Source organism: Manis pentadactyla, chromosome 12 (assembly GCF_030020395.1).
Source record: "Manis pentadactyla isolate mManPen7 chromosome 12, mManPen7.hap1, whole genome shotgun sequence".
Taxonomy (NCBI): Eukaryota; Metazoa; Chordata; class Mammalia; order Pholidota; family Manidae; genus Manis; species Manis pentadactyla.
Window position 1 is genome coordinate 3,386,589 of NC_080030.1, and position 20,818 is coordinate 3,407,406.

The 20,818-nt window shown below is 60.0% G+C and overlaps 3 protein-coding genes across 6 annotated transcripts; 1 reads left to right on the top strand and 2 right to left on the bottom strand.

Annotated features, from left to right (window-relative positions):
* Window positions 1-325: 325 nt before the first annotated feature.
* On the top strand, window positions 326-2,987 carry SNAPC2 (small nuclear RNA activating complex polypeptide 2). Its single transcript, XM_036890786.2, has 5 exons — window positions 326-552; window positions 1,083-1,202; window positions 1,624-1,692; window positions 1,981-2,257; window positions 2,339-2,987. The coding sequence occupies exons 1-5, from the start codon at window positions 370-372 to the stop codon at window positions 2,668-2,670; spliced, it is 981 nt and encodes a 326-aa protein (XP_036746681.2). The 5' UTR covers window positions 326-369; the 3' UTR covers window positions 2,671-2,987.
* Window positions 2,988-4,090: 1,103 nt separating this feature from the next.
* CTXN1 (cortexin 1) lies at window positions 4,091-5,571 on the bottom strand. Its single transcript, XM_036890788.2, has 2 exons — window positions 5,367-5,571; window positions 4,091-5,068 (listed from the first exon to the last, which is right to left on the bottom strand). Exon 2 carries the CDS (start codon window positions 5,046-5,048, stop codon window positions 4,800-4,802), a length of 249 nt encoding a protein of 82 aa, XP_036746683.2. The 5' UTR covers window positions 5,049-5,068; window positions 5,367-5,571; the 3' UTR covers window positions 4,091-4,799.
* A 482-nt stretch (window positions 5,572-6,053) lies between these two features.
* Window positions 6,054-17,500, bottom strand: TIMM44 (translocase of inner mitochondrial membrane 44). Of its 4 annotated transcripts, none has more exons than XM_036890780.2 (13): window positions 17,366-17,500; window positions 15,568-15,669; window positions 13,309-13,479; window positions 12,751-12,831; window positions 12,061-12,210; window positions 11,631-11,770; window positions 11,250-11,335; window positions 10,704-10,796; window positions 10,488-10,612; window positions 9,272-9,322; window positions 7,653-7,742; window positions 6,920-7,030; window positions 6,054-6,651 (listed from the first exon to the last, which is right to left on the bottom strand). In XM_036890780.2, exons 1-13 carry the CDS (start codon window positions 17,408-17,410, stop codon window positions 6,259-6,261), a joined length of 1,638 nt encoding a protein of 545 aa, XP_036746675.2. In that variant the 5' UTR covers window positions 17,411-17,500; the 3' UTR covers window positions 6,054-6,258. The 4 variants fall into 4 exon arrangements, with proteins under 4 accessions (XP_036746675.2, XP_057345678.1, XP_036746676.2 ...); XM_036890781.2 differs by having other exon boundaries at window positions 6,254-6,598; XM_057489695.1 differs by lacking the exon at window positions 13,309-13,479.
* Window positions 17,501-20,818: the final 3,318 nt, after the last annotated feature.

Below are 20,818 nucleotides of genomic sequence, written 5' to 3' on the forward strand. Positions count from 1 at the left end.
AAAGATGAGGACCTTGAGGCTCGGGGCGGCTAAATCACTTGCGCAAGGTCCCCAGGGCTGGGCCACCGCTCTTGTAGAAGCAAAGCACGCAGTAGGCGTTTCACAAGACAGGAACGGAGGGCGGGCCCCGGATCTAAGGACTCAGCTCCAGCTCACAGAATGAGAGAAAATGTGGGAGGGGCTCTCGCCCTCGCCCGCCCCACGTCACTTCGGATGCCGGGTCCCCGGACGTCTCCCGTCCAGGCGGCGCCCCGGGGCCGGCGAGCGCAGAGCCACGCCCCCATCTGCCCCCGCCTCCGCGCGGTGCTTTCTGGCCCCAGCGGCCTCCGTAAGCCCGCCCATCAGGGAAACGGCACCTCCCTCGCCGGCATGAAGCCCCCGCAGCGGCGGCGAGCGGCGCCATCGCGCTATCTTGGCGAGGTGACCGGTCCCGCGGCCTGGAGCGCCCGCGAGAAGCGGCAGCTGCTACGCCTCCTGCAGGCGCGGCGGGGCCAGCCGGAGCCGGACGCCACAGAGCTGGCTCGGGAGCTGCCGGGACGGAGCGAGGCCGAGGTGAAGAGATCCAGGGAAGGGAACGAGGCTGGAGGCGGGGCGGTTGGGGGCGGAGCCTATGGGTGGGCGGGCCGAGGTGCGGCTGGGCGCGAGGCCGAGGGACGGGGCGAGGGGGAGGCCGCGCCGCGCGGGGGCTGGACGATATTGGGAGGACGGCTTGGCGGGGGCGGTGCCTGCGTGAGGCTAGGGGCGGAGCGATCCCCGAGTCCGAAGGAGTGGAGGCCTGAGACCCGCGAGGGTGCAGCGGGAGCCGGCATAAAGTGAGGTTCAAGTGAGATGCAGGACGGAGCGGGGAGGTGACTAGGACGATCATTATCCCGTGGGTGGGTCCTGGATACCGGAGGGCCTGGGTCCTACATCTTGGCTAGGTAGTTGGTCACACATGGGCCCTTGGCTCAAGACCCCGGGCAGCCCTGAGACCCTTACCACTTGCTAGGGGAGGCTAAGAGCGATGCGGGCCCTGGAGCGGGCAGTGGGCTTTGGCTTCTCCCTTGCCCTGGACCTAGAGAAGCCCATTCTCTCTTCCCTAGATTCAGGACTTTCTCCGGCAGCTCAAGTGCCGCGTGGCCCGGGAAGCCATTCAGAGGGTCTATCCAGGTGGCCCACAGGGTCGAAGGCTCCGGGAAACGCAGATCCCAGCCCCCATTGAGGTGAGGCAGGGCTAGGCTCTCCAGGGCCAGCCCCCTAGTGAAAACCCGGTAAGGGACTCTGTGGGTAAAATTCTAACATTTCCAGAGTTGGCTTCAGTTCATTTGCGTATCCTCAGGGGTGGAGAGAAGCTCATCTCCATGTCTATGGGTAATTACCTGGGCAACCGTAGGCACGTCTGAGAGTTTAAAAGGAGGGGCTGGCTGGCTGGCTTGCTTCAGGAGCAGAGGAGAGCCGGCCCTGGACTGCAGTTTGTAAGCAATACATGGGTTTTAAACTTTATTTCTCCCTTTGACTGATTTAGGTTTTTAGAGGTATTTTGCCCTGGGATTTCCTCTCCCCAGACTTACAGACTCCTAGGAGGGGCAGGGCTTCTGGGAACCCTCCCTAGGCTGACCTGTACCTTCTGATTGCCGCATCCAGGTATGGGTGGATCTGGCTGAGAAGATAACAGGCCCGCTGGAGGAAGCCCTGACTGTGGGGTTCTCACAGGTACGGCATCTTCTGGCGGGACGGGAGTGTCCCCAGAGAAAGGGTCATGAGTCTAAGTAAGGTGGATTTGGGTCCCGAGCCCTGCCTTTTGCCAGCTCTGTCACTCTGGCCAGTCACCGGACGCCCTGAGCCTCATTGTCCCCGCTTCTGAGGCCACCTCATGTATGTGATGCCTTCCTCAGGGTGACAGGATTTGGCTAGGAGATACATGTGGAGGGCGTGCAGGTCAGGGGTGTGGCCAGCTGGAGGAGGACTCACGCCATTCCTTCCCTGATCTCTGCCTGCCAGGTGCTCACCATCGCGGCCACGGAGCCTGTCAGCCTCCTGCACTCCAAGCCCCCCAAGCGCACGCAGGCACGTGGTAAGGTACTGCTGCTCAGGGCCCCTGGAGGGCAGGATGCCCCCAGCCCCGCCCCCGAGGCCCCCGGCCCCACCCCCAAGGCACCTTCAGAATCCGGGGCCAGCCCCTCCGGCTCGGGAGACCTATCTGTGGACTTTGAGAAGATCTACAAGTACCTGTCAGCCATCTCCCGCAGTCACCATGGCCCTGAGCTTTCTGCAGCTGGTGAGAAGCATGGGGGGCAGGGGCTGTGGGAGGGGGGGTCCCGGGCACAAGCCCTCCCTCACCCCTTCTCCCTATCTGCAGAATCAGCTGTGGTCCTTGACCTACTCATGGCCCTTCCTGAGGAGCTGCCGCGCCTGCCCTGCGCCGCCCTGGTGGCACATATGACAGATACATACCTAAGCCTGACGGCCCCTCAGCCAGACCCAGCCAGGGGGAGCCTGGGGCCCAAGGCTGAGGGCGGTGGGACGGGCTCCAGGGGCCAAGAAGAGGCCGACCAGGCCACCCCCCAGGCCCCTGAGAATGCTGGGCCTGGCGAACAGAGATCTGCTTGGCAAGCAGCTGGGGTCTGCCCCCTGAATCCGTTCCTGGTGCCCCTGGAGCTCCTTGGCCAGGTGGCTCCCCCTTCAAGGTGAAGGCCGTGCAGGTAGAGGCCACCCTAGACGTCTGTGAGTCCCTGGCCCTCAGTCCTGCTCAGTGGCCCTAGGTTGTCCTGAGGGTCAGGTCATGGAAGGCCCCCTGTGCGGTACATGGGTGGTATACATAGGGCAGCCCTTAATAAGATGCTGGATGCAGTGGGGTCTCCAGAGGACGCGCCATGGTCCAAGGGGCCCACTGAGGCAGCTGGGCCAAAACCATGGTCAGATTCTACCCCCCTACCTCCCACCCCACTTCCTGCCTCTCCGTCTGATCTGTGCCCTGTAACTGAATAAAGCTTTCGTCCGTCTGCCTAGCTCTTTTTCTCCTGTGAGTTAAAGTGTGTGGGGGGGATTCCGAAGTGCCGGAGGTGGGAGAGCCAGAGCTTGGGGTCCTGGGGGTGGGGGGACACGTCGGGGACAGGGGCGCAGTTGTTGGTAGAAGCAGCTGCTGCCAGGCCCATCTGAAATGGCCTTGGTTTGTCAATGGCCGTGAGGGGGACCTTTGGTGATTTTGTGGCAGTGGGGGAGGCCTGGGCCTGGTCCGACAGGAAGGGTTTCCAGGTGGGGGTTGCCTCACATACAGATGGAGGGGAGAGGGCAACTGGAGGTGGGGCTGGTCAGGGGGCATGGGGTCCCACCTCCAACCTCCCTAAGGTGTGGATTCAGGGTTAGGTCTGGGAGGGGGGCTGGGGGAACCCGGTGCCCTCCCATGGCACCCCTCCTCCCAAGCCTGACTAGTCCCCTGAGAGCTGGTGAATTGTCTGCCTGGAAAGCCTGTGCGTTCACACCGCCTGCCTTTTATAGAAACGCTCTCTTCTCCCCACACACACTGCACACGGCTCCCCGAGGGCGCACAACACATCCCTGGGGCAGGCAGTGGATCGGAGCCAGCCCACTCCATGATCGCAGCCCCACGGGGGCCACACTCAACGGTTTCCAAGGTCCACATGATGGTGGGCAGGAGGGCCAGGCAAAGGTTTGCGTGCTCACAGTGCCAGGAGGCCATGCCAGTTCTTGGAGACAACATCCGGAGCTGGCTAGGGCACCCATCCCAGCTCCCTACCAGGCTCAGTCCATTCCTCCATCTCCGGAGTCTCCCCAAATCAAGGGAAGGAATGGGGAGTCTGGGCTGTGTCTGGAGCTGGGGGGGGGGTCCATCAAGATGGTGACACATCCGCCCCCCCACCAGAATGTGGATCCAGGTGTTTCCACAGCACTGGGCAGCAAAGCGCGTGCGGAGGCCAGACGTGGGGTCACATTCCGCCAGGCAAGCATCCAGCCCTGCAGTGTGGACAAGCTACTCAAGCTGCCCAGACATCAGGCCCCCTGCCCGTAAGGGGCAGTGCTGACACTGCATCCCGAAGAGGGAACAGGCCATGCGCAGGAGGCGCCAAGCCAACAGCTTCTTGGCACGTAGTAAGCATTCAATAATAGCTTTTATTATCACCATTGGCTCAGAGGCAGGGGGAGGGCCAAGGGGGGATGGCAGGAAGGGTCAGGGGAAGTGGCCGGAGGGCCTACAAGGGGTCCAGGTGGTGACCAAGGGCGGGGCATGCTGACCTGCACGGGGAGGGCTGAGGGCGGGAGTGAGCCTAGCCGCGCCCTTCCCCCTCAGGGGGCGCCATGCATCCCGGACACAGCAGCACAGTCGCTCCTCAGGCTCGGTCTCCCAGGCGGGCAGCGCAGGCCACACAGGAGCGCGGCGTAAACCCCGCGCGGGGCCGGAGCCCAGCCAGGGGGCTCAGCGCTTACAGGGGATGGGGTGGGGGACGGGAGTATGGCCAGACCACCGGGGTCGGAGGGGGGACACGGGGCTCCCCGCATCCAGGAACGCACATGGTACTCATGCTCGGCGTTAGTCACCTACACGATGGCGGAGGGGGTTCCTCTTCCCGCCAGGGCTTCGGAGTCGGGACCGGTGTCACGGGGCGAGAGCAGGGCGGGACGAAGGCACGAAGTGAGGCTCCGGCCTGGCCAGGAGGGAAGATGGGCGGGGTAGGAGGGGAAGGGCCGGCTGGTCCTCACGCCCTCCCGCCGGGGGCTGGGTCTCCGGGAGGGATCCCGGCGGCGGCCGGGCCCCCACGGCATCCCCGACGGGTGGGCCCTCGGAGGAGGGCCCGCCAGGCTCAGACCAGCGCGTAGTCGAACTGCCCGCGCTCGAGCGCCTCCTTGTGGTCGGTCCAGGACGAGGCGGGCATGCGGCTGTAGGGGTCGAGCAGGATGCGCACGCAGCGCACCATCAGGAGCACGAGCACCACCAGCAGGCAGAGCACGAAGGCGAACACCGTGCGCTGCTCGGCGTCCAGGCCCGCGCCCATCGGGGGCCCCGTCGACGGCGGGGGCGGCTCGGGGGACAGGGTCCACGCCGCGCTCATGGCTCACATCGCCGCGCGCCCTGCGGAGGAGGGCACCCGGGTATCGGGATGAGACTGGCGGTCCGCCCCGCCTCTGGTCCCGGGCGACGCCCATACCCAGTCCGCGGCCCGCCGCCGCCGCGCGGAGACCCAGCCCCGGGCGTGCGCGCAGGTGGGGCCGCGGAGAGCGGGCCCCGGGAGCCCGACCCGGCCGGCGCACAACAGGTGCCAGCACGCCGCGCGGCCCGGCCCAGCCGCGTCCCTTTGTTCTCCGCGTCCGGGGAGCCATCCCCGCCCCCGCCCCCGCCCGCCAGCCCGCCCGCCAGCCGCGCCCCTCACCCTGGCTTGCACCGGGACGGGCACCGGGTGCCCGGCGGCCGCGCTCTCCTCCGCGACCCGCGCTCTCCGCTCCGGCCTTCCCCGCGGCGGCGGCGACAGCGGCGGCGGCCCGGGCTCAGCCCACCCCACCCGCCTGGAGCGGCGGAGACCGAGGCGGGCGCCGCGCGCTAGCCGGGCCGCCTCGCCTGTTCCCATGGCGACGGGGGCGGGGCGCCGCGGGGGGCGGAGGCTGTGCAGGGACCGCAGCGCGGTCTGTGACCCCGCCCGGCCGCCGGGAAGCCCCGCCCCGCCGAGGGGACCCTGGCAGGGGAGCCGTGAGCACCCAGGACCCCACCCTCCCCGCCCCCACGAGCACCTGACACCCCGACCTTTGCCCCGCACGCCCATGCCCATCACCCACAACCTGTTGGGGGATCCCAGCACCCCCACATATCACTTCAGGGCACTCAAGCCCCTGCAGCCCTGGAGACCCAACCTGAGACCCCAGCCAGGTCACTGAAAACCTCCGTGGCTTTTATCGCCCTTCACCTGGGAATAGGGTCCTGATCAGGCCACGCTGCTCCCTCTGGGGCTGCAGTTCCTTCAGTGACCTTGACGGCCTCCCCGCGAGCACCTGGCCAGCTCCCGCCCCCACTCCCACCCCTCCAGACCCTCAGCCCCGGCACAAACATCGCGGAACACCCAGGCTGTTCTCCTGCGCTTTGGTGTTTTATTTCCAAATCTCCGGCGTACATACAGAATAGTTAGGGCACTGTGAAAAGTAACAAGGAGCTAACTGGCCTGGCTGACACAGCCAGTGGGCCACTCTTGAGTGGCAGGGCCTGGGCCCCACCACCCCTCCTGGGAGGGAGCCCTGGGCCCTGGCGTCTTGGCACTGTCTGGTCCATGCGCCTCAGCGGCCCAAGCCAGCAGCCCCTGCAGGGCGGAGCAGGGACCGGGGCTGGGGCTGTCGGAGCAGCCTCAGCAGCTGTACCCTTGTCTGGTGGTGCAGATGCCCTGGGAAGAGGGTGAGGCAAGCCTCTTGTCCCCACAGGCCTCCCTGCTGCATGAGGACCTGTCCCTGTGTGTCCACCGCGTGATCGTCCAGCCCCAGGGTCCGTCCTGAGCAGTGCTCAAAGAATCTGCTCTGTACTGGAGGCGGAGATGTCCAGAAGCCGCCAGGCTGCGTAGGGGTTGAGCTCGTCCTGGTCTCGGCAGAGGGCCCACACATACAGCATGCGCAGCACCTTGTCCTGCAGGAGCCGGACAGGGGGTGGGGTAGGGGGAAGGCCAGGCCACAGGGACGCTGGGGGGACAAGGGAGGGGCTACCTTAGGGGGCCAGGGGGCCAGAGCAGAGGCTAGGGCCACTCAGCATTTGCTAAAATCAGACAGGTCAGACCCCTCTGACCTCCACAGGCCCCACTAGGGCCCTGGGACTTTGCAAGGCGCTGTCTTGCTGTCCCCATGGCATCATAGAACCTCCTGGCTATGAACTGCCTTCAGAGCAGGGTGGCCAGAAGCACCCATGCCACCGTCTTACGCCAACCTGTGCTGGGCTCCCTGCCTCACTCACCGGGTCACCCTCGACCAGCTCGCCCTTGGGGTTCTTGATCACCATCACCAGCTGGGCCTGGAAGGTGATGATCAGCACAGGGCCCTGCTCCATCATCTTGCCCATGGCCAGCTGCGGGCGAAAGGGTGGGCGAGCTTCAGAGAGGGACCCACCCCTTCCCTGCTGACCCCTCCCCGCTGCCACCCAGCCCCAGCACCCCGTGAGGCCATCCCTGTCGGGAACTGAGATCTGAACTGCTGAGCACGTGTGCAGTCTCCCTGGATCTGGGCGGGGCTGTGTGGATGCAGAGAAGCTCGCGGGGTGCCGACCTGCACAGGCCGGGGAGACGCAGGGAGCCTCGCAGAGCACTGTGTGCACGAGCAGGTCCACAGTGCAGGCAGGGGACTCGGGACCTCGCAGATGCCGTCCGCACAAGTGGGGGTGGAGGGGGGGAGCGCTGACATGCTTTCCACTCCCCACGGGGAGGAAATGGGGACACGCGGGGGGGGGGGGGCTAAGCAGTCCGAGAGCCCCCACCCTTCCTAGTGAGGGTCCAGGACAACACTGCTTTGGGGGCCCTGAATCTGGGGGTTTGCGCCCACCACGTGCCTAAGGATTCTCTAACCGCAGGCCTGTGGGAACGTCTCGGTGAAAGGGCCCCTGCCGCAGCAGCTCCAGGGTGGGGGCGCGGAGTGGGCTCCTCCCCACCGAGCACACCTTCCCAGCCCGGCAACAAGCCGAAGAGGACACTTACATCGACGTTGTCGATGTCCAGGACCCGGGAGTGGAACTGAAGGCCCAGCGCCTTGGCCTGCTGGATCGGGTGGGCCAGCTGGCTGTAGGTCTGCAACAAGAGGCACATGCACCAGTGGGGCCACCCACACACGAGTCCCCCACGGGGCCCTGCAGCTGCCACCACCCAGCCACGGCTGCAGCCCCCAGGAAACACTCCCCGCAGGCGGGCTTCCCGGCCCAGCTGCCCGCTTTCAGCTCTTGCACCTTCCAGAAACGTCTCCTGTTGCCTGCTGTTCCCCCACCAGGCGTGGCAGATGCCAGGGACACGGGTCCAAGTAGGGGGGTTGGTGCCAGTGCCACCCATTCACTGGCCTGGATCACACTCCCCCCCTTAGAAAGACTGTACCAAGACCACCGAAGGAAAGTGATATTAATTAGCAACATGGGTGACCCCCTCGGGACACGCCTGACATGCACTCCCTCAGAGGTAAATTGAGGTCTCTCTGGCCAGTCTTGAGCTTCCCCGTGTTCACCTCTCTGAATCTTGGCCTGGAGTCAAGCGCTTTTTCTAGGATTTGTCCTAACCCGTAGCTGCTCTGAAATGAACCGCCTGGCCTGCCTCCTCTGCGGCCACAGGTAGCCTGGCCTGCCAGGGAGGCAGTGGTGCCCAGATGGCACCCCCACTGCCTTGTGCCAGCTCCCATGCCCAGGACACGTGCAGCCTTGTCTCCGTCCTCTGAGGCTTCCAAGGACTCGGCAGGCAACCATGTTGGAAGGCACTGCGGCAGATCCGGTTTATCCGGAGGCAGCTGATCCACCGAAAAAAGGGAAACAGTGCCAATCCGATTCTTGTGAGGTTTCTTAAACATGACATTTAAAAACGCCCCTGTGCAAGGATTTGCAGGGCCCCCCGCTGGCTTTGGCAGACATAATCAGCCACGTCATGATGGTCCCAAAGTAAAACAACATAAATGCCCGTTGGATTAGTCACTGTGCAGGCGAGTATTTAAAAAGATAATGTGCCACCTTCTTCTCTGCTTTCCCCAAGTTGTTTGGGAGCTGGGTACAGAAGACAGGCAGCCAAGAGCCTGGGTTGCTCAACACAAAGAAGCTGGGGGAAAAGAAATGACCAGAGAAAGACACAGGTCAAGGCGAGGTGAGGTGGCCTGGCAGCGACGGAAGGAGCCAGGAGCCGGCCGGGCACTGTGTGTTCCTGGGGATGCCCACCTGCCTCTGGCGCAGCCCAGCGCTGCGCGGCCCTGGGCGCCAGAGAGGACTCTGGGAGCAGCCGGGCCTTGTCTGGCCACTCCTGGGGCAGGAATCTTTGGCAGTCTGTTTGGGGAGCTTGCCGTGAGGACGGCTAACTAGTCCACCAGCACTGTTTTGTGCTGTACCCTGGTGACCACCGAATCTGGCCTGGGGGGGGGAGGTGACGAAGGCCCGTGTGCTGAGGAAGCGTCTAATGCACCCCAATATTGTCCTCGTCCTTTGCTACCTGCTCCCTGACCCCAGGCCCCAGCCTGTATCCCCCGCAGCCCAGGTCCCACCCTTCCCAGACCCAGCCGCCCAATCAGTCTGTCTTCAAACTGTGATTTATTTTTCAGGCCTAAATGGAGAAGAAAAAAAGGAAGTACTCACAGCTTCATAGCACCAGTCTTTGAGAATGTCAAGCTCTCCACAAATCATGGCCTAAAAAGAGGGAAACAAAATAAGTTCAGAAGGGAGCGGGTTTCCAGGCAGGAGAACCTGGGCATGGTCGTCCCAGCGGGACCTTCCCTCTGCAGGCCCCGGGTCCCGGTGGGGCTGGCCTGCCGTGTGCAGGGCCCAGGCTGTGGCCAGAAACCCGGCCAGGGAGGCAAGGAGCCTCTGCCTGCGGCCCAGGGGGGGGGCATCTGCAGGGCCAGGCCCACCCAGCAGGCAGCCTTCTTCCTGGGTGGGCGCCCAAAGTGCGCTGGGTGCTGCTCCCCAGGAACTGGAAGAGGGTTGCGTCCCGTGAGGGGGAGCGAGGAGCCGGGTGCCTGTGGGGACTGCACGGAGGCTGCCTTCGGGAACCACTCCATTTCCAGCCCCAGCCACCCAGCCTGGAGCGGCCGAGGGACCTGGAGGCTGGGCAGGGAGAAGGAACCAGGAGGAGGCTGGTGGACAGAGGCGGCAGGAGGGGCAGGAGGCACTCAGGTGGGCCGGCCTTCTGAAGGCCGGGCCTGGCCGGGCTCCCACCACATTTGGGGGCTGGAGGCAGAGAGGCGGCAGGGAAAGGACAGCTGACCTCCAGTCAGGGGCCTCGGGGAAGGTGAGCTGGGGCGGGTCCCTGAACAACAGGGGGAGCTGAAAGCTGGGATTCGGGGCTCCCAGAGATGAACCCTTTCAGGAAAGCCCCCTTGGCTACATGCTCCTGCCCCCCTCGTGGAGCTGTGTGCACCCCAGGACCCTCCCTGAAGCTCCCCACACTCCCGAGCGGCCCCTGGCACCTGGGAGACAAGCTCCTGGCCGGGGAGCTGCTCAGGGCCGCCTTGAGTTTCAGGCAGAGCGGGAGGGAACATGGCAGCGGCCCCGCAGGTTTCGGTGGGCAGGGGAGGCAGGAGCTGCCCGACCTCACGACAGTCAGTCCCCAGAGCATGCACACGTGTGGGCAAAGCAGGAAGCACCAGAGCCACTCTCCCTGGGACCAGCGGGGCCACGGGCCACTCCAGAAGCCCTCTCAGAGGTGCGGGCTCACAGGGCAGGCAGTCAGGCCTCTGAGGACTGCGGGTGTCCGCTGAGCTGGGCCATGCAGGTGGTGTGCTTGCCCCGGGGCAGGCTGCAGCTCAGGGCCTGGGGCGCACCTGCGGGCGGGCGGCCCCTGGATGGCACACACCTCCAGCACGTTGGGGATGATGTCCTTCTCACACTGCCGCAGGAACCGGTCCTTGTCGAAGGCGGGGTCCACCCGCAGGATCTCTGTGAGCACCTCCGACATCTCCGTCTTTGAGAACAGGCCCCCTGGGGACAGCAGAGCCAGGAGTGCATGAGGGCCGGACTCTGTCTGCAGCTCGCCAGGGATTGCGGGGGATGGTCTGGGGCCCCCACTCACCCAGCAAGTCCGTGACCTTGTCTGTCAGCGCGCGGGAGGCCCGGATAAGCGCGTTGTCACTCTCATCATATCTCAGCTTCATCTCAAAGAACCCTGCGGAGGCAGGCGGGTCAGGGGCCCTCTGGAGAGGCGCCACCTTCCGGGCCAGGTGAGGACCGTGGGAACTACGCTGTGCCTCCACCATGCAGGAGACGCTCCTAGTGATCCTCACGGGACAAGGGCACACGGCCGGGAGCAAGGAGCGCTGACATCCCTTGGGAGGGAGCACCTCGCAGTGGAATCTGGCTACAGTGAAGGCTGTGACCCCGCCCCCCCTCAGGGTCCCTGCACTGAGATGCGCAGGGGCTTCCCCTCAGGCCACAGGCGCTGTGTAGCCACACCTCCACTGCTCCCTCGCTGGAAGGCCCTATGGAAGTGACTGGTCCTCTCTGACCGTCTCCTCCGCTGTAATGCGGGAGCCTGGCTTGTGCCAGCACACGGGCACAGTCAGTTAGTGTCCACTGTCACCGCCCTGTGTTAGCCAAGCCCTGCAATGTGAACACTCACGATTGAACACCACGTTGTTGTCCCTGAAGTCTTTCCACTGCTGGTACCACTTGGAGTCCTTGTGCAGCACGACCCCCAGGGCCTCCCTGGGGCAGATCAGGGCAGTGTGAACAGGGGCAGGTGGGGAGGAAGCAGCAGGATGCCAGGCCCGAGCTACTGGTTGGCTCCTGCCTTCCCTCCCCTTCCCACCACCCGCCCTTCCCCCCAGGTTCTCCAAGGGGCCAGGAAGCCTCAAGCAGGGAAACAGCTCGAGAAACGGACGGGGGTCTGGGCCCCCCATGGCCCCAGACAGGGACAGGCGGGCAGGGGCAGCAGGGGCAGGGGCAGCAGGGGCAAGGGCAGCAGGGGCAGGGCCCAGCTGCAGGCCCGGCTGGTACCTACTCGTTGGGTTCGAACACCTTCTCCCCCTCGGACTTCCCTCCTGAAAGCTCCTTCCTTCTCCGGAGCCGCTCTGGCCTCCGGTAGGGCCCGGTCTGCCCCAGAACGCTTTCGTCAATCTCCTTCTTCACAGACTCCACCCCCTGGAGGGAAGGGCAGCCGCCACGGAATGGGTGCCAGGGGCCTTCCCGAGCCTGAAGACGTCCGGGCCGCGGGCGCCAGCTGAGGGGCTGGCAGCCAAAGGCAGGCGGGGGCCCTGGTACATTGACCCGCGGCTCCCCAGCCCTGTGACACCTGAGGCCACCGCCTGGCGCCCCGAGCAGGCCTCCCAGCAGCAGGCCCCTGCACCCCCGGGGGAGGCCGGCCCTCCCTGGGGCTGAGCCAGGAGACGGGAGCCCGGGTTTGGGATCTGGGGCCTCGGCAGCCGGCTCACCTGGGAGAGGGCTTTGAAGGCGGCGGTCCTGCCCAACTTCTCCCCACCCTTTGACACCGACTCAGCCGACTGCTTGGCGGTCTTGGCGGCCTCCTCCACACCCTCCTTGATTTTCCGGCCAAAGTCGCTTTTACTGACTTCATCGAGACTCTACTGAGGCGGAGGGAGTGGCGTGTCAGTGTGCGGCCTTGGGGGCCCGTGGGAGCTGCCGGACCTAGGCCAGGCCAGGCCTGCAGAAGCGGGATCGGGAGCTCTAGCTCACAGCGCTGTGGGCAGAGGGACTGAGACCTGGGCATGATTTCTGGGCCAGACGCTGGGTCGATGGCCACCCCTGCACAGGCAGGCGCCCTGGGCCCCCACGGTCCCAGAGGAGCAGCAGTCCCGGGGGAGGAAGGAGAGGGCGGGTGGGCATGCAGAGCCCTGTCCACGGGAAGCAAACAAGCTAGGAGAAGGCCCCACCCTGAGCGGCCTTACTGCATCGCCCCCGCCCCGCGCCTCCCGTCCATTCCTGGGCAGGAAGCGGGCACCAGCCGTCCCTGTGGAAGCTGCTGGGCTCCTAACTCAGGTGTGAGCTGCCGGCAGGCGGGCAGGCCGACGTGGCCCTCCTCCCGGCCAGGTGGCTGACACCCATGCCGGCTGCCCGCTGCCCTCCTCCCAGGGGAAACAGGAGGCGGGGTGCCCGGTGCGCACCTCCTTCACAGAGCCCGTGATCTCCCCCAGCTTCCTCCTTATTACTTCGCTCGTCCGCACGGTCTCAGATTCAATGGTTTTCTGTGGGAAAGGACGTTGTTGCGTTTTGTTACGATACAATAGGTGCCTTACAACCAAAGGCGGGTGCTTGGCAGCGGCTCAAGAAGACACGAAGCAGGAATTAGTGATCCGAGTCGCACCAAAGCCCACTCCCACCCGTTTCGCTCAGAGAACCATGACCAGGAGAGTCTCAGGAGCATCCCACCCCCAAACTAGAGCGCGAGGGTTGCCTGGGGACCTTGGGGACGCAGGTTTTGACCCGGCCGGTGGGGAGGGCTCTGAGTCCCTTATCCTGTCACAAGCTCCCAGAAGCCAGCACTGCGGGCTGCAGAGGACACTGCCCTCATGGCAGGGAAGGGAGGCCAGGTGACCCACACTGGCTGCTGGCTCCCTGCCATCACTGTGGTGACCCCGCACCCTGAACCTGCGCTCTACTGGGCCATCGGGGCTGGGAAGCAAGCGTGCCAGCCGAGGGAGACGCGAAGCCAGGGGACTCACGTATTTCCTCCTGGCTTCCTGCAGCGCGTCGGACTCTTCCAACTTCCTGGCCTCGTCTCGAAACTTTTTAATACTTTCTTTCATTTCTTTGTTTTTGGCTAAGTCTTGTTTGATATTATCTAGCAAGCCAGAGAGAAAGCCTTTCCTGTTTCCAGAAGAATAGGATTTGGACTAAAAGGAATGTAAAAGAAACAGAGAATTTAAGAAATCTTCTCCTGTCTGTTGATGATGCATGTTTAAGAGTCAGTAGCCGTCTCTTTTAAAAGGGGGATAAAAGAAACTTTAAAAAGAGTCAGGCAGTAAATAAACTGTGGGTCCCCCCAGACAATGAAATGTTATTCATTAATAAAAAGAGGTGGGCTCTCAAGCCATGAAGCAACCTTGAAGGCATAATGTTCAGTGAAAGAAGCCAATCTGAACAGGCTCTATGCTACGTGATCCCAACTCTGTGGCATCCCGGGAAAGGCGAAACTACAGAGATGGTGAAAGGATCGGCAGCTGCCGCGGGGCTGGAGGAGGAGGCACGGCCAGAGCACAGAGGACCTTTAGGGCAGGGAAGCCACTCTCTATACAGTAACTGTGCATACACGTCATCGCACGTTCATCCAAACCCGAAGAATGCACAACAGCAGCAATACTGGCTCATCAGTTGTACCAAATGCGGGGAACTGTGTGCCCAGGTGGGAGGGGTGGGGAGAAGCCGTGGATGGGGACTCTCTGTACCTTCCACACCATTCTTCTGTGAATTTAAAACTGCTCAAAAAAAATAAAAGTCTACAAAAAAACAAAATGCCAGGCTCCGTCCTTGTCCCCCACACAGGAAACGCTGGATGAGCCACAGGTGGTTTGGAATCCTCCCGGGGATTCAGACACAGTCACGAGCAAAGGGCAACATCCAAGGTGGCCCTCGTCCCAGGACTGGAGCTGACAGGATTCTGGGGCTCTTCAAACCAAAGGAGCCTGCACAGGGCCCTAAACCCTGGGCTATGGGGCCTAGTGGGACCCCTTCCTCTGGGGCCACTCCCACGTCACCCGAGGGCCCTGCCTTGAGACTGGCACAAACCTCCCTCTCTGGCCCGCGGGATCTCTGTCACTGAGAACCCAAGCTCAGGGGTTGCCCCCACAGAGGAAAACCCAGCACCCCCAGAGGCCAGGCCCTGAGGAAGCCAGAGGAGAGCCGCACTCTGGGAGCAAGAGCCAGTGCTGTGCCTGCTGCGACACTGGCTTTGGGGAGAGAGCCCTGCATCGTCAGCTGTTGCTGAAAGCGGGCTCAGGAAAGAGAAAACTTCAAGAATCGCAGTGAGGGTGTCAACGCACAGGGACGAGCCTCATGTGCCAGCCATCCCCCCACCACCATGGATGTGCCGGCTCTCCACGGTGGCAGGGGACATGCTGCGTTTCAGGGGCGCCTGCTGCGCCAGCCCCCATCAAGCCCCAGAGAACGCTGCGCCAAGCCAGGGTGCTGCTCTGCAGGAGCAGGTGCTGGCCAGCCTTTCTCCAGGGGAAGCCCAATGGCTGTCCAGGACGGCACCACCGGGCAACCTACTGCTCCCTCGGGCTGCACACTGAGGGTATGCGAGGGGACAACTCAGGGGAAGGGCTGCAGGGCCCACCCCATGACCACAATGGCCCCAGCACAGGGGCAGGGAGAGAAAGCCTGTACGAGGCAGGCACAGGCGAGTGGCTGACTGCACGGGGGCGGCTGAGATGAGGCGGAGAAGTAAGGGAGCCTGAGGACTGGGGGAAGAGGGCCTGGTCTGGGGCTTAGAGAGGCACTGACAGAAGCGAGGCTGAAGAGAAGTGATGAGGGGGGCGAAAGCTCTAGAACATGCTATCTGTGAGGAGCAACGTAAAGGATGGGGGGAGATGTGGCCCAGAGAAACCAAGCCCCAAGAGAGGGTGACTCTGCTCCAGGGCCTAGAGGGCTGTCACCAGGAAAGGGAACGCGCCCTCAGGTGGAAGCCGCAGGGAGGGGGCGCTCAGCTCCATACCGTGATGCCTTTCCAGCTATCGGAGTTGACACGGCATGCCACTCTGTGGCAGGGCCCATCCCTGACCACGTCCTCTACTTCCTGGGACAAGGACAGGCCCAGGCACACCGGACTCTAGAACTCCGAGGGCCTTGGAGGTGGAATGCTCGCCTGTCAGAGGCCACAGGCAGTGTGGGCCATGTCCTGTGGCCCGGTCTTCTGAACTAGATCTGATTCTCCAGACGGCCCCCTCCTGCCTGCCTGCCTGCTTGCACCCTGAGTCACTCACCAGGGACTGCTCTCCACCTGGCCGGCGTATCTGATGGGTACCATGGGGCAGCAGTGCGAGGTTGTGGCTGGACAGAAACTGGATTCCGCTGCCGAAGCATCTCTGATTGGGAGAGAAAACAGAAAGATCCATTCAGATAAGAGGGTGACCAGGAAGCAAGCAGGCCACACTGAAAAAGCTGGGTCGCCTGCTGATCTGCTGATTTTCGTAGCATGCCCATTGCATGCTAGATGCTCTGCAATCTCCCCAAATTCTGAGAAGCCAGTGGAATCTGGTGGAAACAGAAAACACTGACCTGCACCTTAAGGGCTTGTATCTGCTCCCGCCTCTGAACGTGGGGGAAACCAGATGCGTCCTGGGAAATGCCATGCTATGGTGGAAGGCTCAACATGCCAGTTTGATTTCATCTCTTAGTCTTAAAATGGGCAAGCAAAGCCTCGAAGCTGGCAGCAGGTAATCTGCTCTCACAAGCTCACCCCACTTCTGCCGACCTTGGAGACTGGGCTGCCAGTAGTAAATACAGATTACCTGCCTTGGGCAGAACTCTGCAATAAACCTACCACGCCCTGGTCTGAGGTGGGCTGCAAGCAGGGTAACCTAGGGGAGTCACTTGGGCAAAGACCCTGCTAATGTCACATCAAAGACATTTTTTCTTGTACTATATGGTGAACTTGAGCTCCGTGAGACAAGGGCCTCTTCAAGGCTACACCTTTGCACCTGCAGGAGCCAGGCAACTGGTCCATGATCCCACAGAACCACCATCCCATTTCCACATCCCCTGGGCCTTTTCTCTCCCTGTTCCATGCTTCCTGTCTCTACGAATTCTAGCCATCATCTCAAACTTAGATGCCACCATCTCCCATAGCTACTCAAGAGTAACTCTGGGGAGTTTAAATAACCTGTTGGTATTTCTTTATGTACTTAAGCACATTATTCCTGGAGCCACTGACTCAGCAACAGTCTGAAACAGGAGATGGCTGTCTAACTTGGACCAAATCTGAGGCTGGTCCCCCCATAGGTCTTGTGCCCAAATCCAGACACTTGTGAACTCAACTTCTAAACCCTGACTCAACAGATAAGCAGCTAAGAAAAAAATCAGTCCCGCATTGAAGACACCTTCTTTCTCCCAACATTCAGATTCCCATGAGATATTTCCTTTCCCCCCGAGTCTGGCTCTGGAGTCAGAATAACGTGGTCTTTGAACCAGGTCAGCTACCCCGCCACTTCTGAGACCGTGGGCAGGATGCTTAACCTGAGTTCCCAGTTTCCTAAACTGAACTTGTAAAATAGCGACGAGCAGCTGAGTACGCTTTACATGCCCCGACTCCCACCGCCCCTAAGAGCCCAAGTTCTCAGCCAGGGCGAGAAGTACGTCCCGCACTTTCACGCCGAGGGTCAGAGGCGAGGCAGGAAATGCTCTGGCGAGGGGACCTGGCGTACAAACGCGACCCGTGAGCGTCACGGTCTTCTGCCTTCTCGTTCCTTTTTCTTCACGAGACGCCGCGGCCACCACGCACTCCCCGGCGCACGTGGGGTCTGAGCAGTAGGTGAGTGGTGATCCCCACCCCGCCGAGCTCCGCGCACTGCCGACCCCGGCCGGGCACGCTCGGCCCTCGCCCTCTGGCCTCGCTCCGGGCCCCCCGCCCCGGCCTCTGGCTGACTCCACGACCCAACCCTGAGCCTCCTGCCTAGCCCGGGGAAGGGCCGAGGGGACCACAGGCCTAAGGAGAAGGAGGCCCTGGAGGTCGCGGGCCCAGGACTTCCTGGCCCGCCCTCCCGGCGCCGCACGTCCGCTCACCTGCGGGCAGCGGCACCAGCTCCCCCGTAGGGCCGCCGCGGCCATGTTGGAGGGTCCCGTCTGACCTTCTCGCGTCGCGGTTCGATTGCGTCATCCTCCGTCTGCCTAGCGTTGCGTGTTCATGAGGAAAGCCAGCCCTAGGGCCGTGGTCTCGGAGAGGGAGAGGCTTATGATTGGGTAGGGCTCGGTGGGGGTGGGGCCTTGGAGCTCCGACTCCGATGGGGCGGAGCCTGATAGGTAGGCCTCTGATAGGGCAGGATTTCGAGAGAGCGGGGCCTGTGACTGGATGGGACCGTGGGGCGGGCACTCCTGTGAGGCGGAGACCTTTGGCTAAGACAGCGAAGGGGCGGGGATGCCCGTGCAGCTCGGGGCTTCCGGTAGCCGGAAGGACAAATTGCGGGACCGGCCTTAGGAACCGGTTCGGTTGGGTACTGGCCGTCTGATTGACCGGCGGACCAGCCCGACTGAGTCTGGCTCTTACTGACAGTGACCGACGGTGACCGACTGCCGGGCAAGCGAGCTGCTCCAGCAGCAAGAGCGAACAAACCCGTTTCGTGCAGCACTTCGGGGAGGCGCATGTTGGTTTGGTCCAGAACAGGTAGGGGAAGCTGAGACCAGGCTGGGTGTGGGCCGCTCCTGCACGGATTCAGGGAGTTGACACTCCGTGCCCTGAAACAGCTCAGGCCTCTGTCATTTCACCAGCAGGATGCCATTTTCCATTTAGAGAATGCCACCACCAAGTGATGGTACCTTGACTTGGCCAAGCAATCTGAGGCCGAGGGAGAGTGGGGGCTGATACCGCGGGGGAGTGAATGTATGTTGCCTTTGCTCTTTTTAAGCCTTTTGCATTATGAAACTGTGATACGGTCTATGAGACTTGAAAGGGAGGCAAAATACACTCCCTGGCTTCAGGGTTGAACAGATCTGCTTTCAATGTGTTTTACCCCAAGACGAGCAAACTAGTTAAGTGGTTGGGATATACAGGTTTGTGGCTGAGGTACAGGCTCCTTTGTTGTAGTTGAAATCATGGAGTTGGACGAGGTTTACCCAGGGAGACTGTGTCAAATAGGCATATCAAAGGCGCATAGGTAAAGTGGAGAAAGAAGATCCCTTAAGGGAGACTGAGCAGGACTTGTCACCAGGTAGGAAGAAGCCCTGGAGGGACTTGGAGAAGGCAGGTGAAGGAAGCAGCGTGGAATGCTGCAGAGAACGCAGGCAAGGCAAGGGAGGGCAGGCCAGCGGGGTATCCACTGTCCTTTGCATTTTGCAATGCGAGGTCCCTCGTGGGAGGAGCCGGAGGGCTTTGGTTGGATGGCGGCGGTGGAAGCCAGATTGCAGGCAGCTGAGATTTTTTTACAGCGGTGTGCTGGAGCCAGCTTGTACTGGCTGACAAAAGCCAACAGTCCAATTTTCAGGAATTTTGGAGCCAGTTGTTAAATCTAAAAATTTGTTTTTAAATTCATTGTATAAACTTGTGATCAAATTATAGACAAAGATAATAAATACTCAAACTCAACACTCCCTGATTATTGTATGACATGTACCTATGCTGCTCTGATTCTTTACCTGGATCACACCTGTATGTGAGGAGTGCTTTATCATGTGTGCTGCCGCGTCTCTTACCAATTCTGTTTAATGACGCCACATTAGTGGCTGGAAATCAGCCGTGGTGGGAGTATTTCTTATGTGAAATCTTCATAAGATTATATATCAAAGATTTTATATCAATTCCACAGGAATTGAGATACACCACTTTGTTAAGCAAAAAAACAAAAAACTCACAAAGATCAGGAGCTTTTCAGTTTGAACAGCTGTATTGAACATTAAATCAGCACATAGAATGAGCACAGACACCCCCAAGGAATCTTGGCTGTGCATGGAAGGTGAAGTGACAGCAGGAAGGACATATGGGAAGGGGGGAGGGTGATTTGTTTTTCCCGCCTTTTTATTTTGAAAAATTTCGAAACTGCAAAAACACTGCAAGAAGAGTATAATGAACACTCATATATAGCCTTCCCCAAATTCATTTTGCCACACTTAGTTTAGCATTCTATTCTATGTATACAAGCAGATACAAATGTTTGTGTTTGTTTTTCTAAGCCAGTAGTGTTGCAGACATATGATATTTCCCCTGGAAAACTTGTGTGTTTCTTCTAGGAGCATTCTCTGCAAGACCTCAATGCCATTATCACCCCCAAGATAGTCATTCTCATCACTAAATAAAATTCAGTCCACTAAAACACTGTTTCTTTTCCTCATTTTCTCTTTATAACTTTATAGTGACTCAGCTGGTCCTCTGGTTCAGGGTGTTTCACAAGTTTGCAGTTAAAAGTGGTAGGTGAGGCTGTCCTCTGTAATTTCTCTCATGAGTGTCTTGTAGTTTCCAGGGTATAGGTCTTTCACTTCCTTGGTTAGGTTTATTCCTAGGTATTTTATTCTTTTTGATGCAATTGTGAATGGAATTGTTTTCCTGATTTCTTTTTCTGCTAGCTCATCATTAGTGTATAGGAAAGCCACAGATTTCTGTGTATTAATTTTGTATCCTGCAACTTTGCTGAGTTCAGATATTAGATCTAGTAGTTTTGGAGTGGAGTCTTTAGGGTTTTTTGTATACAATATCATGTCATCTGCAAACAGGGACAGTTTGACTTCTTCTTTACCAATCTGGATGTCTTTTATTTCTTTGTTTTGTCTAATTGCCGTAGCTAGGACCTCCAGTACTATGTTGAATAACAGTGGCGAGAGTGGGCATCCCTGTCTTGTTCCCGATCTCAGAGGAAAAGCTTTCAGCTCCTCGCTGTTCAGTATGACGTTGGCTGTGGGTTTGTCATATATGGCCTTTATTATGTTGAGGTACTTGCCCTCTATACCCATTTTGTTGAGAGGTTTTTTTCTTAATTAATGAGTTTAATTCATTTCCATTTGTTGCAATTATTGTTATATTATAACATATTTCACAATTTATACTTAGTAAGGCTTTCTTTTTTTTCCTGCTTCCCAGTATATGGGAAGAATTCCTTTTTGCTAGTTCAAAAGTTATATATTTTGCTTTTGGCCTTCTAGTAGTTAGTAGTAACTGCTACAATAGTCCTGAATTTATTTTAAGACTCATACTCAATTTTATTTCCCCTTATTTATTTCTCGAACTTAATATTCCTATCTGCTCTTACTTCCATATCACTCATAGTGTCCCCTTAGATGTCAGTCTGATTCTTGTTTGTTGGCAATCTGCTTCATTCTAGAAATATTTAGAAACCATCTTTCATGTTCTTATGTCTGCCTCTAATTAGGTGTGGTTTTTTTTTTTTTGGTTTTTTTTTTAAATAATTATTTTTTTATTGAAGGGTAGTTGACGCACAGTATTACATTACATTAGTTTCAAGTGTACAACACAGTGGTAGAACATTTATATACATAATTCGAGGTTCCAGCTATCACCCTACCAAGCTGTTA